Below are 15,697 nucleotides of genomic sequence, written 5' to 3'. Positions count from 1 at the left end.
TCGCTTTGTGTGTGTTTTTTTTGTTCCACAACAGGTGGAAGCAGACCAAGGCCCTATTCCTGAAAGCAGATTTAGTGAACAACTCTGAGTTGAGGTTTTCTGTTCCAGAAACATGTAGTCAATCTTTCTATGTCCAGAAACATTTATGCAGGTCATATAAACCAGAACAACCTGCAAAAATGATCATTTCATTGCAAAGGCTCAAATTTTTAAAAAGAATGAACATAAAAGGCCAGATTTAGGGTAGACCAGGATTTGAATTCACACTCTTTGCATCAATTGTTAATTACTGGAACATCCTTTAATAACCATTGCTTCGTTAAATTAAAGCTTAAGGCACTAACTCAAAATTAGCATCTCTTTCATTTTTGCAATTAGTTTTAACAAAAGGTAATTACAAACAGCCATCCCACTAATAAATAAATAAATATATATATATATATATATATATATATATATATATATATGAGTCAGTCTGGTAACTGACTTCCAGGGCAAAATGTATTACTTTTACTGTTTACTGCCTTGATAACTCATCAGGGATTCAAACCAAAGCAAAATGGAGACGTTGTCAGGTCAAATGTGTGATATTTGAATTTGATATTGAATTTCACAGCGGCCTCTACTGTTGCGGTAACAAAGCAATATGGCAGTAGCCCGCACGCTATACTTTCATATTAAAATATGAAGGTTTTGTGAGTGATTTTGTGAATAGGGGTATTTTTAGTCTAGCATGATGAAAATTTCCCTGTCAAGAGGAAATTATTTAAATGCATAATGTAAATGTTTATACTAAAGTTTGCAGCAACTAATTTACTGCAGATTGCACTAAATCTAATGCTTAAAGGAAAAAAGACATCTTATGCCCATTGTGGTTGTCACAGTTACTCCTAGTAGTGTTTTAAATATTTTAAATAAGAGGAGACATTAATGGTTTCTGTAAATTTATGTTCAATTCATGACTCCAAAGGGACACAAGTGTGTTAGAAAGAGTTCTACTAGATGGAAAATGAAAATCTTTCAGGGTCATATATCTGGTATTGTCTCTTAGAGCAGGGGTCCCCAATCCCAGTCTACGGGGGCTGGTGTCCCTGCAGGTTTTAGATCTCAGCCTGGGTCAACACACCTGAATCACATGATTAGTTCATTACCAGGCCTCTGGAGAACTTCAAGACATGTTGAGAAGGTAATTTATCCATTTAAATCAGCTGTGATGGATGTCCTAGAGTATCCGATAAATGTAAAAAAAAAAAAAAACAACAACAACGACAAAATAAAAACACAAGAGGAGATTAAATAATGTGAATTATTTATCATCATAATTGTTTATCATGTTTGGACAAAATGTTTCGTGGAATAGAGCTCCGGACGTTTCGGAATTACTAAAAACGCGGTTGATTTTTCTGGCTTTTATTTTGAAGGATCACGAGATTTGCGCGTCAGCTGCTGGATGACGTCACGACAACGATGCACAAATCCCGATTCCCGAAACGCAAGTGATGTTTGTATCTGTTACGTGGACTGTCGCCAACAAGCGCGTGACTTTTCCCCACACAGCTTTCTGTTAAGGCGGCTCGTGCTGTGATCATGGCTGCTACAATTTGTGTTGTTTTTGCACTTTTAGCTTCTGTTCACACTTGTGGTGAGTGCATTATCTTTAGGCTGCATATTGTGGCAGTTTTCGAGTTTCCAGCAAGACTTGACGTACTTAATGTAAATCTAACCGGACCCAAAACACAGCTTCTCTCTTAGATCGTTAAAGGCATCTGCCTACTCAGGACAAAATTAGCATGTGTATGTATGTTATGGGGGGGGGGGCATTTTGTTATGTTGTGTTTTTTTTATTCATTTGCACAAGTTTTATGATTCCTTGAAACTTTAAATAACCAGGAAGTAAAATTGCTGAGCTTTTGCAAGTGTCCTGGGCTGACATAGGCAGCATTAATCTTGCTTGTTTTTTTTTTTTCAGTGTAATAAAACAATAAAACTTGTTGGTGTGTGTAGATGGGAAGTTGCGTTTTGCCTCCTACTATGGAGACCACATGGTGCTGCAGAAGTCTCCAGAGAGAGCTGTGCTGTGGGGATATGGCCCCGAGGGTGCACACGTTACCGTCTCCTTGTTAGGTTTATTTAAACGGCAAGCCTCACCGGTCACTGTGACAAACGGTAAGTACAGCACGTTGTTGTCAAAGACGGGATTTATCCTGATGTCTGTACTGAATTCAAACTAGGTGAAATTGACAGCAGCAGATATAGCGGGTACCTCACTTTTGTTTTGGGGCTTGTGTTCTGTAACTGTGGTCACTGACCTAATAAAAGTAACAGCATGTTGTGCCTCAGATTCAGTCTATGAATTTGTGTTGATCATGTTTCATAGATGCTACAATGTTACACATAGCTAAAAGTTTTTTGTTTTCTTTTTTTCTTAAAGGCATTTGGCAAGTGACCCTTGACCCTGTTGCTGCTGGTGGTCCATATAATGTGACAGCAAAAGTTCAGAACGATTCAGCTACTCTTACAGATGTGCTGTTTGGAGACATTTGGATGTGTGGAGGGCAGAGCAACATGTGGTTTAACATGACTCAGGTAAGGTTGTCTGTCTCTGTGCTGACATTCAGGTTTTGCCTGGTGTCAGCTGGGACATACCAAAACCCTCTGCATCTGCAGCCCAATTACAAAAGAGCCATCAAACATATAAGGCAAAAAGCAGTTTCTTCTTAAAATGTATTTAGTCATTTGTTAAAGCATATCTATTTTGTTTACTCACTCTTCACCAGATTTTCAATGCAACAGAGGAGCTGTCTGTTGTTGCTAAGTATCCTTATGTGAGACCTTTTATGGTAGCCTTGAACACAAGTGACATCGAGTTAATGGATCTGATAGAAGTAGAGATTCCCTGGTCTGTGCCCACTGCCAGTAAGATACGATTTTATTTTCATTTTAAGTATTTATTGAGATATTGGAAAATGTGTTTATACTTAAAGGTTTTGTTTTGGATTATTGAACATTCATATAATACTTTGCATCTGTCCCTAAATTCAAGCTATGGTTTTATTGTGGTTTCAACATATGACATTAGAATATGGTCTCAGGTGAAATAAATATCAACCATGATGCATATATACCGCTCTTAGCTTGCGTTATATTGGTTGATTAATGAACAGCTGTGTTTCCAGGTGTGGTGGAAGAGTTTTCTGCTGTGTGCTGGCTCTTTGGACGTTACATGTATGAGACCTTGAAGTACCCCATAGGACTGGTGGAGTCCTGTTGGGGTGGCACACCGGTCGAAGTGTGGTCATCTTCAAGAGCCCTGAAACAGTGTCACGAAGTGCCAGTTGTAGACGGGTAAGGACATAAAGACACATTCTCCAGCTAGCCAGCAGTCTGACTGAAGTTAAGACAGCAGTTGTTTAATACCCATCAAACATGGTCTGTACTAACTGCACTGTGCATGTTTTCTCCATGTTGTGATCTCAGACCTAAAGAAAATTCTATTTTGTGGAATTCAATGATCCACCCATTGCTCAATATGACCATCAAAGGAGCCCTCTGGTACCAAGGTAAGACTCCTTGTATCACAGGTAGGTTTGGAGTATTCAGTGACTCACATAAACTTCTGGGGTTTATCACATTTTCAGGTGAGGCCAATGCAGAGTATAACCAGGACAAGTACAACTGTTCCTTCCCGGCTATGATTGATGACTGGAGGATGGCATTTCATCAGGGCTCAGGGGGGCAAACAGCTCCTGACTTCCCCTTTGGGTTTGTCCAGGTCTGTTAGGCATTGGTTTAACACTAACAAAGAGTAAACTTGAAACATTTTTGGTGTAGGTGCACCATTACTGTAGCACTGTAGCATCCAACAACACAAGGGCTTCTCTTTTCAGTGTAAGTGTAACATAGGCCGATTTATAACATTGTTTATTGTGTTGCAATGGTGATGAGTGATTCCTCTGCATGTGCAGCTGTCCACTTACATAAAGACCTCCAAAGATGATGGCTTTCCAAACATCCGCTGGCACCAAACAGCAGACTTTGGTTTTGTTCCTAACCTCAGGATGAAGAAAACCTTCATGGCTGTGGCTTTGGATTTACCAGATGCAACTTCACCGTATGGCACGTAAGAACAAGTGAAAGCATAGAATTTTTGTTATATCTAGTGTATACAGTGGGGGAAATAATTACTGGATCCCATGCAGAATTATTTGGTTTGTTCACTTACAAAGAAATTAACAGTCTCCAATTTTTTTTTTGGTAGCTTCATTTTTGTGTAGAGAGACAGAATATCAACCAAAAATCCAGAAAAGGCAGTTTACATAAAAGTTATACATTTATTTGCATATTCTCAAGCTAAACATTAGTACTCTGTGGAAAAACCCTTGTTTCCAAACACACAAATTTATTTAAATTCAGTCTTATTTATATAGCGCAAAATCACAAAAGCAGTTGCCTCAAAGCACTTTGTGTAAGGTAAAGACAATAATATATAGAAAACTCCACCAATCAGATGATCTGCTATGACAAAGCTCTTGGCGACAGTGGAAAGCGAAAACTCCCGTTTAAATGGAAGAAACCACCTGCAGAACCAGGCTTAGGAAGGGACACAGTCATTGGGGGTAAGGGGAGGTGGACAGGAAAAAAGAGACACTGTGGAAGAGAGTCAGATATTAATAAGAAGTGGACATCTAATCAAATCAATCCTTATACAACAGTTGGAAGAGCTTGGTCTGCGTAGCCGGCAATAAGTCAGACTGGTCCCCGGTGGGCATTGGACTCCGCCAGGGCTACCTTTTGTCACCGATTCTGTTCATAATTTTTATATAATTTCTAGGCCAAGGGGCAGAAGGCTTCTGCTTGGGCAGTTTCAGAATCTCGTCTCTGCTTTTTATGAATGATGTGGTTCTGCTGGCTTTATGAGATAGTGACCTCCAGCTCGCACTGGAACGGTTTGTAGCCAAGTGTGAAGCGGCGGGAATGAGAATCAGCGCCTCCAAGTCTGAGGCCATGGTCCTCAGCCGAAAAAGGGCGGAGTGCTCACTCTGGGTTAGGGACCAGTTCCTGCCCCAAGTGGAGGAGTTTGAGTATCTCAGGGTCTTGTTCACGAATGAGGGGAAAGGGGAGTGGGAGATCGACAGACGGTGCTGCAGCTGCAGTAATGCAGATACTCTACCGATTTGTCATGTTGAAGAGAGAGCTGAGCGTAAAAGCGCTCTCGATTTACCAGTCGATCTACATCCCCACCCTCACCTGTGGTCACAAACTTTGGTTAGTGACCGAAAGAACAAGATTGTGGATACAAACAGCGGAAATTAGCTTTCTCCACTTCTTCATTATTTAACAGACATGTGATGCAGTTCTCTATCCAGTTGAGTATTAGTATGCAACCTAACCCAACAATGTAAACTGTATTTTCATACATAACCATCAACATTTCAGAGGCCGCCTTTAATAGGCAAATTTTTCTCACAGGTATGTCAGTCACATTGTACTGTCTTAAGATGGACAGACTGTACAACTCTTTTTAGCTAATACTTTTAGCATTCTACCCAACATTCAAGAGCCACAAGGAGCTCTCCTCTCGTCAGATGCCAATTGGGTTTTAGTGTCTTCTACATGTGGACAGGAGAAGGTGGGGATTAAACCTCAAAACTCTAAATAGCCATTGGTCTACCCACTCTACAAGCTGAGGCACACCTGTCACATTTGGGGATGAAAATAGACTAGGTAAAAAAAAAAAAGGAACATACCCCTCTGATGTCACTGATTGTTTGTGGATGGTGAAAATACCAAAGTCAAGGCTAGCTGTAAATGTTGCAATTTTTGGAGCCAAAAGTGGCAATTTATGGAAAAGAGGATGGAGTTGGTAAGTGGTACTTGACCCTTACCTGATGAGAGGAACATGCCAATTTTACCTCTTGTCCATAAGGTAGGTGTCTAACCTGGTAGTATCAGTTCTAGATTAGGTTCTGGAATTAACATGCAGGCTGTCTTTCACTTACAGTGGCAGAATTGGTTCTGCATTGGTGGGAAAGAGATGAGTGATGCTTAAAACTCCATTTAAGAAATGTACCTCCTTTTTTTTTTTTTTTTTTTATGTCATGAGATTATTAAAAGAACAATCCAGTACAGATTACTGAATTTATCTAATGTCATCATAATCACTTATGAGGGAAAGAATTGTGTATTTGATGATGGCGTTGATTATTTTTCAGTGGTACGGCTAGTGTAAAGGTAACTCTAAACAGATACAAAGTATTGAGAGTACAAATATTGCATTCTAGTTTAAATGACAATTGGATTGTTTATAAAAATACTGCTGCAAGATTTGTATTGGGAAAAATCAGCTCAAGTTCTACTTGTTGAAAAGCTTCTACTCTTGCATTCAAGTTTCTTCTGAATAAAGAGTTTCTGCTCTTGTTCTGATATAGTGTCAAAACACAGCCTGTGCCTGGCATAACTTTAACATCAACAGACTTCTTTAGGTACCAGAACCAAAAAGATCAACAGGGAAACTGATTTCTGAAGGCTTTTCTTCAATAAAAAGTACCCACATGTTGTGACCTGCTTTTCATCCCCTCCTGTTGACTTACCAACTGGCACATCTCTTAAAAGAGAAAAAAAAAAAAAAAAAACACACAGTTGAATGACGTGGTTTTTCTGTTTCAGGATCCATCCCAGAGACAAGCAGGATGTAGCCTATAGACTGACACTGGGTGCTAGGGCTGTGGCTTATGAGGAAGAGAATGTCCCCTTCCTCGGACCTTTCCCCAAAGAAATTGCATCCACTCAGATGTACGTCAACATTACCTATGACCAGGCAGTCTCTGTCACACCATCCAAAGACATCTTTGAGGTAAGGGTGGCAGGGATGCAAGCATGAGTTAGCGCAAATCCTAAAACTTTAGGGTTGACATTTGTATCCCTAGACCCCTTTCAAAAGTGTCCTACAGCAAGATATCCATCCATCCGTCCATCCATTTTGTTCTGCTTATCTGGGGCCAAGTCATGGGGAAAACAACCTAAACAGTTGGCCTCAAACCACCACCTCCACCTCATCTGGGGTAACACCATTGCCTTCCCACCCCAGGATATGCCCAGCGTGTCCTGGGCCTACCCCAGGATATCTGCCTGGTGGAATATATCCATAACACCTCGCCCAGGCAGCGTTCTAATCAGATGCCACCACCTCAACTGGCTCATGTGGAGGAGTCATGGCTTTACTTTGAGTGCTTTCTGAATGACTGAACTGTCTCTCAAACTAAGCCCAGCCACACTTCACTTATTTTTGCCACGTGTATCTGCGATCTTATTCTTTCAGTCATTACTTGGAGCTTGTCGCCATAAGTGAGTGTAGGAATGTAGATCACCTGATAAATCAAAAACTTTGCTTTTATACTCAGCTCTTGGTTCACCACAACAGATTGGTACACCCATCAATGCAGAAGCTGTACCAATCTGTTTGTCATTTTCCAACTTCCCTCTCCCTTCAATTGTTACCCAGACCCCAGGATACTTAGACTACTCTACTTGGGGCAGCAACTCCTCCTAACTTAATTACAACAAAGCACCTGATCTGGAGTGAGAACACCATCCCTTTTTTTTTGCTGAGAACCATGGTCTCAGACTTGGAGGTTCCAGTCCAATTTGGAGGCTGCCACCCTATAAAGCTTACACCTTTTGAAGCCAACAAATTCAAAACCAACAAACTGGGTGAAGTCCAAGAGCCACCAAACTGAATAGCTCATAGCAGTGGGTCAGATACCCCATACTCCTGAACCCTCTCAAACAGGATCCTCTGAGGGACGCTTTCTCCAAATCCACAAAGCACATGTAGACTCGTTGGACCGTTGCACCCTGCATTCCAACACTGTCCCTACTGGTGTGCAGGTTGTGTGTGTATATCAGTGAGAAACATTGTAGAATAGTCTGCACAGCCTGGTTAAGTTACTTCTTAGATTATTTACTATTGTAGTTGTGGGTTGTCTAAGTTGTACTCCTATAATCATGCACTTAAAGAATATTTAGCTGTAGTCAATACTTGGTGTGATGACTTCTTCTAAGTCATAGTCACTTGTTGTTCTCTTGTCTTTTTAATCAAGGTCTGTTGCTCAGATATTTGGGCTCCATGTGGGCCTAAGTCCCTTTGGCTTCAAACTCCTATAGTGGGGTGGGATCTGACCACCATCCAGCTGTCAGCTGCTGTGTGTCAGTCGTCTGAAGTCGCTGCTGTTCGATACGCTTGGAGAGACTGGCCCTGTGAGTTTAAAGCCTGTCCAGTCTACAGCGCCAGTTGGATTTTACCAGCACCTCCTTTCATCATCAATCACTCTTCATGGAAAGGAGGCGTTTGGAAAAGCTACTAACCCTGAAACTGTGACAAGACATTTGTCTCTACGGTCAGTTGGGATAACTGGGCACGGTGTTGATTGGCGACCTCTCCAGGGTTTGTAATAGGCTCAGATCAGCTTGTCTGTTCATTTTGTAATTCCATTTGGTGAAAACACTTTGTCTTCATGAAATTTGATGAATAAAATAATAAAAATCTCCATACCATTTCTTTATTACTTTGAATATGACCTTTTACTTTAAAAATAGTTGTATTTCATTGATCAGACACATATAGAACTAATAAAAAAAAAAAATCCCTTTATAGGTTTCACAGTACAGTACAATGTATCAGCAACAGAATGGTTTGAAACTGAATTTTACTTTCATTGTCAAACTAAGGAAACATTAAGTAATAATCAGTGATCACTCTCTTCATTTCCAAATGAGCCAATGAGCTGTATATTTTACAGCCTTGTTATTAGACACTAGGGATGGGTACCGGTATCCGGTGCCATGATGGCACCGGTTCTGACATAAACGGTAGTAACCAGACCGAAAAGCAGCGCACATTTCGGTGCTTTATTTCGGTGCTTTTTTTTACTTGAGATGTCATACACTTTGAATTCTAGCCAATCATTTTACGTTTCTGAGGATAGTAGGCGGGTCCAGGTACGTACGTTCTTTTAGAGCAGAGCTACAGATTAAAAATGCCCAAGGCAAAGCGGTCAAAAGTCTGTCTGTACTTCACAGCAAAATATGCAAACTCAGCAGCCTGCAACAAGTGCTTTAAGCTGATACTGTGCAAAGGAGGTAACACCTCAAATCCGATGAAACACCTGGGGACGCATAGCGTTTTTTTTTAAAAGCCGAGAAATGCGCCGTATTTGATAGCTTGCTGCGAGACCTCACACCGAGCGCATCTGCTGCGGGTGGGTTGCCTGTTATCGGACCCGGAGTTAGCAACATCCCCCAAAAACCCAAAGAGGAGAGTCCTGGCCCCTAGCCCTGCCAGTGTAGCAGAAATGATGACGGATGATGATGGCAGCAGCAGCCGTTCTTCTCTGCGTGAGTAGCTTAATGTTGTCCGTGTGTAATTTACGTTGAGTAGGCTAACCACGTTATTACATTAATGCATGTAAGGTGAACTAGCAAACATCATCATAGCTACATGCGGCTGTCTTCTTGTTTGATGGCAGATGCTCCCTTCACCCTGGCCAAAAAGGCTAAAATGACCAAAGAAAAAGTGGGAAACAGCTAAACATGAGAGGTTTTTGGACAAAGTTTGTGTTTTTTCCATTGTTTAAGCACTGCTTCCAGCCAAGAGTGATACCATATATGCCCTCTAGCTGCAGAAAAGGCTAACATTGTTATCTTTTTACAAAAAAACAGCTGAACATGAGAGGTTTTTGGACCAATTTTGTGTTCTCCAGTCTTTAAGCACCGGTTCGAGCACCGTTTAAGCACCGGCACCGTTTCAAAAGTACCGGTTTGGCACCGGTATCGGATAAAACCTAAACGATACCCATCCCTATTAGACACCATTTCAAAGCTGCTCCAACAAGGTTGTTCTTCAATTTGACAACTGCATCACTTAACAGTGGAGCTGGAATGTGATATGCAAGCCAATGAAACTTGAATTAAAAACAAAATACGAGTACTACAGTATATGTCTCACTGTTTGGATTAAGAAAAAAGCCAAACTGTGAGACGTACAGCTGCTGCTGAAGTTTTACATTGTGGTAATTTCAGTTTTATGTACTGACACAGATCTTTAAAGCAGTTTGCAATGGTTGGACATTAATGGTGGCCTCTGTCTAACATCATGTACAGGACGTGAACATTTCACAGTTCTTCCATTACTTTATGCCCCAACCAACAGCTTTCCTATTCTCCTGCCTATAACCATCAGCTATCTTTGGTTATTACTGACATTCAGTTTTAAATAACATGCCAACAGAACGCAGTGTGTTCATTTGTCTTTGCTGAAGCCAAACAGGTAAACTCCTTTGGTAAATAAGCACCTGGCTGGTAAGCTGTTGGATAATTAATGTTGCATCTGCTTTCATTTTTCATGCTGTTGTTTTAGTCTATAGATGTTAATTACTGTGGCATTCATAAGGATTCACCTCACAGCAACACACCGTTCTGTGTATCTGAGGAGGATGTTTGCAAAACCTTATCTAGCAGCTTGTTTGGTTTTGTGATCACTCGCTGTAGTGGTGTAATAACTGATGGTATCTGATTGTGGTGTGGCAGACATGTTGGAGTGATTGGGTTTCTAAAAAAATAAAAAGTGCTTTATAGTTTTGTTTTTCTTAGAGCTCTGGTGTTAATATGCGATCAGGCTTCCATGTTTACCTTTGTTGGAATTTGAGAAGATGAGTCACTCAAAATAAAATTGCACAAACGATGTTAATTTGCGTGGTTTTTTTTTTTGTTTGTTTGTTTTTTTTTTGGGGGGGGGGGGGTGAAGAATCATGTTCTCATTGCTGTATTTGTATAACTTTTTTTTTTTGTTTGTGAAGTTCTTAACTAATGTTCTGTGCCTTCCTTGCAGAGCAGCAATCACTGTGATGACTTTTAGGTGATTCAGTCAAATTTTCCTGACTACTGTAGTTTTTTGTTGTTGTTTATTTTTGTTACAAGCATTAATGAAAATGTATCAATCGTTATAAAATCAAAAATAAACATTGCACTCTTTTTGTTATCATGTATGCTTTCCCACTGAATCCTTATGTCATGTTTGTGAGTTTTACATTAACGAATAAAGCATCGTTTCCTGTTTCAGAACAGCTGATTAGGCCATGATTTACATGAATCAGGAAGGATGGAAAAGTAATTTCATCCCGGTCAATTCTGTCATCATCACTGAATAAAATAAAATTTTAATTTAAAGTGTAGAATTTTATAATAATTCAGCTGTAACCTGACAGGGACAAATTCAGGAGACAGAAACTGAAGAAAAAATCTTGAGAAACAGATCAGAGACAGCAAAAGACGGATCTTCCCCCAGATTATGACCATTTCATTGTCTGAATAATTATTCCCTAAAAATTTAGTCTATTGATGTAAAGTAATGACCTCATTTTCTTGTGTTTTGTTTTGCTCTTCAACATTACTGAAAAAAATGCATCATGAGTTTAGAGAAAAATTCTGCTTTAATGTTCCCCAGCTTAACCATTTATAATATCATCTAATATCAGCCTTCACTGACAAATAATGGCTTACTTAGGCAGAGATGTTTTACTGAGTTATAGTTTATATTCAGCAATAGTTCCAGATTTAACTAAAAAACTACAGAACAAGTTTTTTAAGTCTTTAATGAAAACCTGGAAAAGCTGTTCAGTCAGAAAAATAAGTTAATTAATTGGTTAATACACATTTTTTTTCTATGATACATTAAAGTACATGTAGATATGGCACTAAATCCTCATTTGTATATGTAAGAAATGAGAGGGAATGAGAGTTTATAGCAGTTAATTTTGGAGCTGCTTCCTCTAAACCAGGGGTCTCAAACTCGTGGTCTGGGGGCCACTAGCGGCCCATGTCACCCCTACTTGCAGCCCGTATATTGACGTGAGGAAATATAATGCGATTTGGCCCTTGAAGTTACTTTTTCTGTTAGGGAGGATTTGTGTGTTGTTGAGTGCAGTGTTAAAATAAGTTCTTTAAAAAGCAACAAATGATTTAATATGAGCAGAGAGTACAAACATGTTGAGGGATTGGTTGTGTTAGTTCAGTGAGAGAGTTGTTTGTGAAAACAATTTTCACTAGCAGTCAAAAACTAATGTGTACACTTATGTCTGCATTTTTGTTTTGTCAAATATGAACAAAATCATAGCAGAAGTGCTGCCACGTGTCTGATCAGAAAGAGAGTAACAACTTGTTTATTTGGTAGTTCAATGAAAGGCTTCAGTTAAGAGTGAGAAAAAAAACTGCATTCACGTTTGCAGTTTTGTCTTGTTAAACAATAATTGAAATTTATCCATCTTCTTCCGCTTTATCCAGGGCCGGGTCGCGGGGGCAGCAGCCTAAGCAGAGAAGCCCAGACCTCCCTCTCCCCAGCCACCTCCTCCAGCTTATCCGGGGGAACACCAAGGTGTTCCCAGGGCAGCCGAGAGATATAATCTCTCCAGCGTGTCTTAGGTCTGCCCCAGGGTAAAATGAAATTTAAAAAAACAAAACACTGCATTTTTGGAAATATTTGAGGGTGTTTTCTTGTTTGTTTGTTTGTTTGTTTATTGTACTACTTAAACAATGAGATGACAGTGCCAGCAGTGGCCCACAGCTCATTTAAGTTTGAGACCCCTGGTCTATACCTTCCTCTATTTCCCTGAGCATAGTAGCTCATACTCTGGAAAAATATATGGGATGGATCACTTACAATTTTATAAATGTGATGAATCACATTTATTTCATATTTTGACTGGAGGGACTGATACTCTTTCCAATAATTTAGGAAAGATGTTAGATTTTGTTTTTACTGCAACTGAGTCGAGCCGGACTGCCATCCCATACAGCAAACCTTTCAATGCTGCATTGAAAATGAAGTCTGTTTGTTAATTTCTAACATAAAAATCATCATGAACTTCCCATTTAAAACATGCATCTATATAGATGCCCAAATACCTATATGAGCTAACCTGCTCTGTTGTACAGCCTTAAACACCACTGGGTCATGTACCCATATACCTTTAGGGTCAAATATAATTTCTTTCATTTCGTTCACTATGGAGACCACATGGTGTTTGTAGAAGTCTCCAGAGAGAGCTGTGCTGTGAGGATATGGCCCTGATGCTGCACAGGTTACCGTCTCCTTGTCAGGATTAATGAAACAAATGAAGCAAATCTCACCATTCACTGTGACAAACGGTAAGTACAGCACGTTGTTGACATCTCTACTGATTGGAAACAGAAGTCAAACTAAGTGAACCTGACAGCAGCAGGTATGGCGGGTACCTCACTTTTGCTTTAGAGCTTCTATTATGTAACTGCTGTGAGGGCATTCAGGCAGTGATTGTAAAGTTTTGAATCAATCACTTGCATTTGGGTAAAAATTTGTATCACATTGATTTGGTAATTTTACTTGATCGCAGTCGTGTATTGGTTTGTCTCTTTGTGTTAACCCTAAAACAGACTGGTGACCAGTCCAGGGTGGACCCTGTCTCTGGACCTATAGTAGCTGGGATAGGCTCCAGCCCCTCCTTCCACGATGTGTTCACAAACATTGAACACTTACATTTTTACCAGTTGCAGCTTGCGATTTCTTAGTAATGTAGTTTGTAGATGCTAAATAAATGAAAACTAAAAGTTTCATGATGCTGTGGTGGGGCCAAAAGACAAGTTAAGCATGTTTGTTTGTCTGTAGCTCATTAGTAAGACGCATTCTGCTTTGCTCACCTGCTCTGCACACACACTAAACATACATTGCACTTTCAGTGTCATAGGGTTGGTCTAAACATCCACAGCACTGTCTGAAAAACTGAAATTGATTTGAAGTTTTACTTCCTGTTCAAATACTGCCTGTCCCACACTCAGTCTGGAGCAATTTTCTCAATCTGGTGCCAAGTATCCTGTTCGATATCCTTTCAGAGGTCCCTTCACCATGTTTTCTTTAGCCTACCTCTTTTTCTTCTCCTCACTTGTGGGCTCCATGTCAGGGTTATCTGGTGATGTTGTTGCCCGGTTTCCTCAGCGTATGTCTAATGCATCTTCTACCTTTATAGGTACCTGCTTTGCTTTTCCCCCACAGGGGGATTACAGATCTTTGGCCAAAAGGTCTCCAAAATTTTGCTTGGGCAGCTGTTGATGAAGTTCTGCATCTTATTGATGGCAGCTTTTGTCATCTTCCAATATTCTGTACCATAGAGCAACACTGATTTCACATTGGGGCTATAGATTCTGGTCTTCAAGTATTCCTGACTTTACGGCATTTAACAGCACAAAAGTGTGAGAAAATCTTCATCTGCATCATGAGTAATTCGACTAATAAGACGCCTCATAATCATCATCTAATACATTTTAATATTTAAAGGTACAAAGTCTAAAATGTAGACATGCTTATTAAGGAAAATACAACTGGAAGAGGGATGAGCACACTTTTCCATTTTGCAGTGTATGCATATTTTGCCTCACCTCCAAATAAGAGCACACTGTGTTTATGCATTAGAGACTAACATACTGACTTCACAGATGATAGCAAACACAATTTTGCACACTTTTGCACATTCAATAAGCATGCATCTTGTCTTATACTGGCCAGGTAAAATAATAACTGAAATCGCTAAAATACAACACCATGATCTAGATGTGTCTGCATGTGAAACCAACTCTACACTTGAAAAGTGTGGGGAAGAAGGTGTGCGCTATTTACTACAAGTACTACACACAGTTTGACTTGATTACTTTTAAGAAGCTCCTGCTCAAGCATTCAGTGGGTCATTAAAGCATTTCTCATGGTTGTGGCCTGATATGCTGCCAGGACACGGTATGTCTCTGGCATGACTTTAACATCTAAGGACATTTTTTCTCTGACAAAAAGCTAAACAGGGATTTTCCATTTTCCTCTGAACTCTGCTTTTGGTTTACTGTTTGATGTGTTGACTTGTTCTTGTGATCTTAGCACGTCACTCTTTCAAAAACATTAAAAATTTTTTAGTCCTGCACTGTATTTTTTTTTTTTCACGATCCATCCCCGAGATGAGTAGGATGTAGCCTATAGACTGACTCTGTGTCCTAAATCCGAGGTTTATGATGCCCATCCTCAGACGTTTCCCCAAAGAAACTGCTACCACTTAAGTATTCAGTATGTTCAGGCAGCCTCTGTCACGGGCTCCAAAAAGGTCTTTGAGGTAGGACTGGCAGTGATATAGGTGTGAGTTAGCATTTCCACTAATTGCAAGTTTAGCAGTTTGAATGAGAAATACATTGCAAAACACTTCAGAGCCTGGAAATCTCTGTGCATTTGTGCTAGTAATAAATAAATGTCACAGGGTGGACTCTGAATCCCTAAGCAATAGTCTCAGTTAGTGCTATCTGGATAATATATGTACCTTGACTGCATTTAACTTCCTTTTTACCGCTGTCACAGCCAGATAGTCACATTCATTTATTCACTTAAGTGTCCCATCATTAAGTGTCTCATCCCACTGGAATGTAAAGTAATGCTATTAGACTAACACTGCTATGTAATAGATTTGTTTTGGCTAGCTTGGAGTCCAATTCAGATGTCCCCATGAAAAAAATAAAGTATGTGTGCATCTAGGAACCCCTGTGGCAAATGATTATATCTACTTCAAGGTTTTCTCGATAATTTCTTTTTTTATGTATAACACTGAAACTGAAATTTGCAGATAATTACTGCACCGTG

The 15,697-nt window shown here is 39.9% G+C and overlaps 1 protein-coding gene across 2 annotated transcripts; it reads left to right on the top strand.

Moving 5' to 3' along the window:
- The first annotated feature begins 1,435 nt into the window (after positions 1-1,435).
- Positions 1,436-8,557, top strand: siae (sialic acid acetylesterase). 2 transcript variants are annotated; one of them, XM_084951394.1, is made up of 10 exons: positions 1,436-1,642; positions 2,005-2,166; positions 2,432-2,586; positions 2,778-2,916; positions 3,177-3,345; positions 3,478-3,560; positions 3,639-3,772; positions 3,966-4,120; positions 6,667-6,853; positions 8,100-8,557. In XM_084951394.1, the coding sequence occupies exons 1-10, from the start codon at positions 1,588-1,590 to the stop codon at positions 8,361-8,363; spliced, it is 1,503 nt and encodes a 500-aa protein (XP_084807520.1). In that variant the 5' UTR covers positions 1,436-1,587; the 3' UTR covers positions 8,364-8,557. The 2 variants fall into 2 exon arrangements, with proteins under 2 accessions (XP_084807520.1, XP_084807521.1); XM_084951395.1 differs by having other exon boundaries at positions 1,437-1,642; positions 1,970-2,166.
- The last annotated feature ends 7,140 nt before the right edge of the window (positions 8,558-15,697 follow it).

This window comes from Perissodus microlepis, chromosome 14, assembly GCF_051167445.1.
Source record: "Perissodus microlepis isolate ML-2025 ecotype Zambia chromosome 14, ASM5116744v1, whole genome shotgun sequence".
Taxonomy (NCBI): domain Eukaryota; kingdom Metazoa; phylum Chordata; class Actinopteri; order Cichliformes; family Cichlidae; genus Perissodus; species Perissodus microlepis.
Note: the sequence above shows the minus strand (reverse complement) of the source record. Positions and strands in the feature narration are given on the sequence as shown.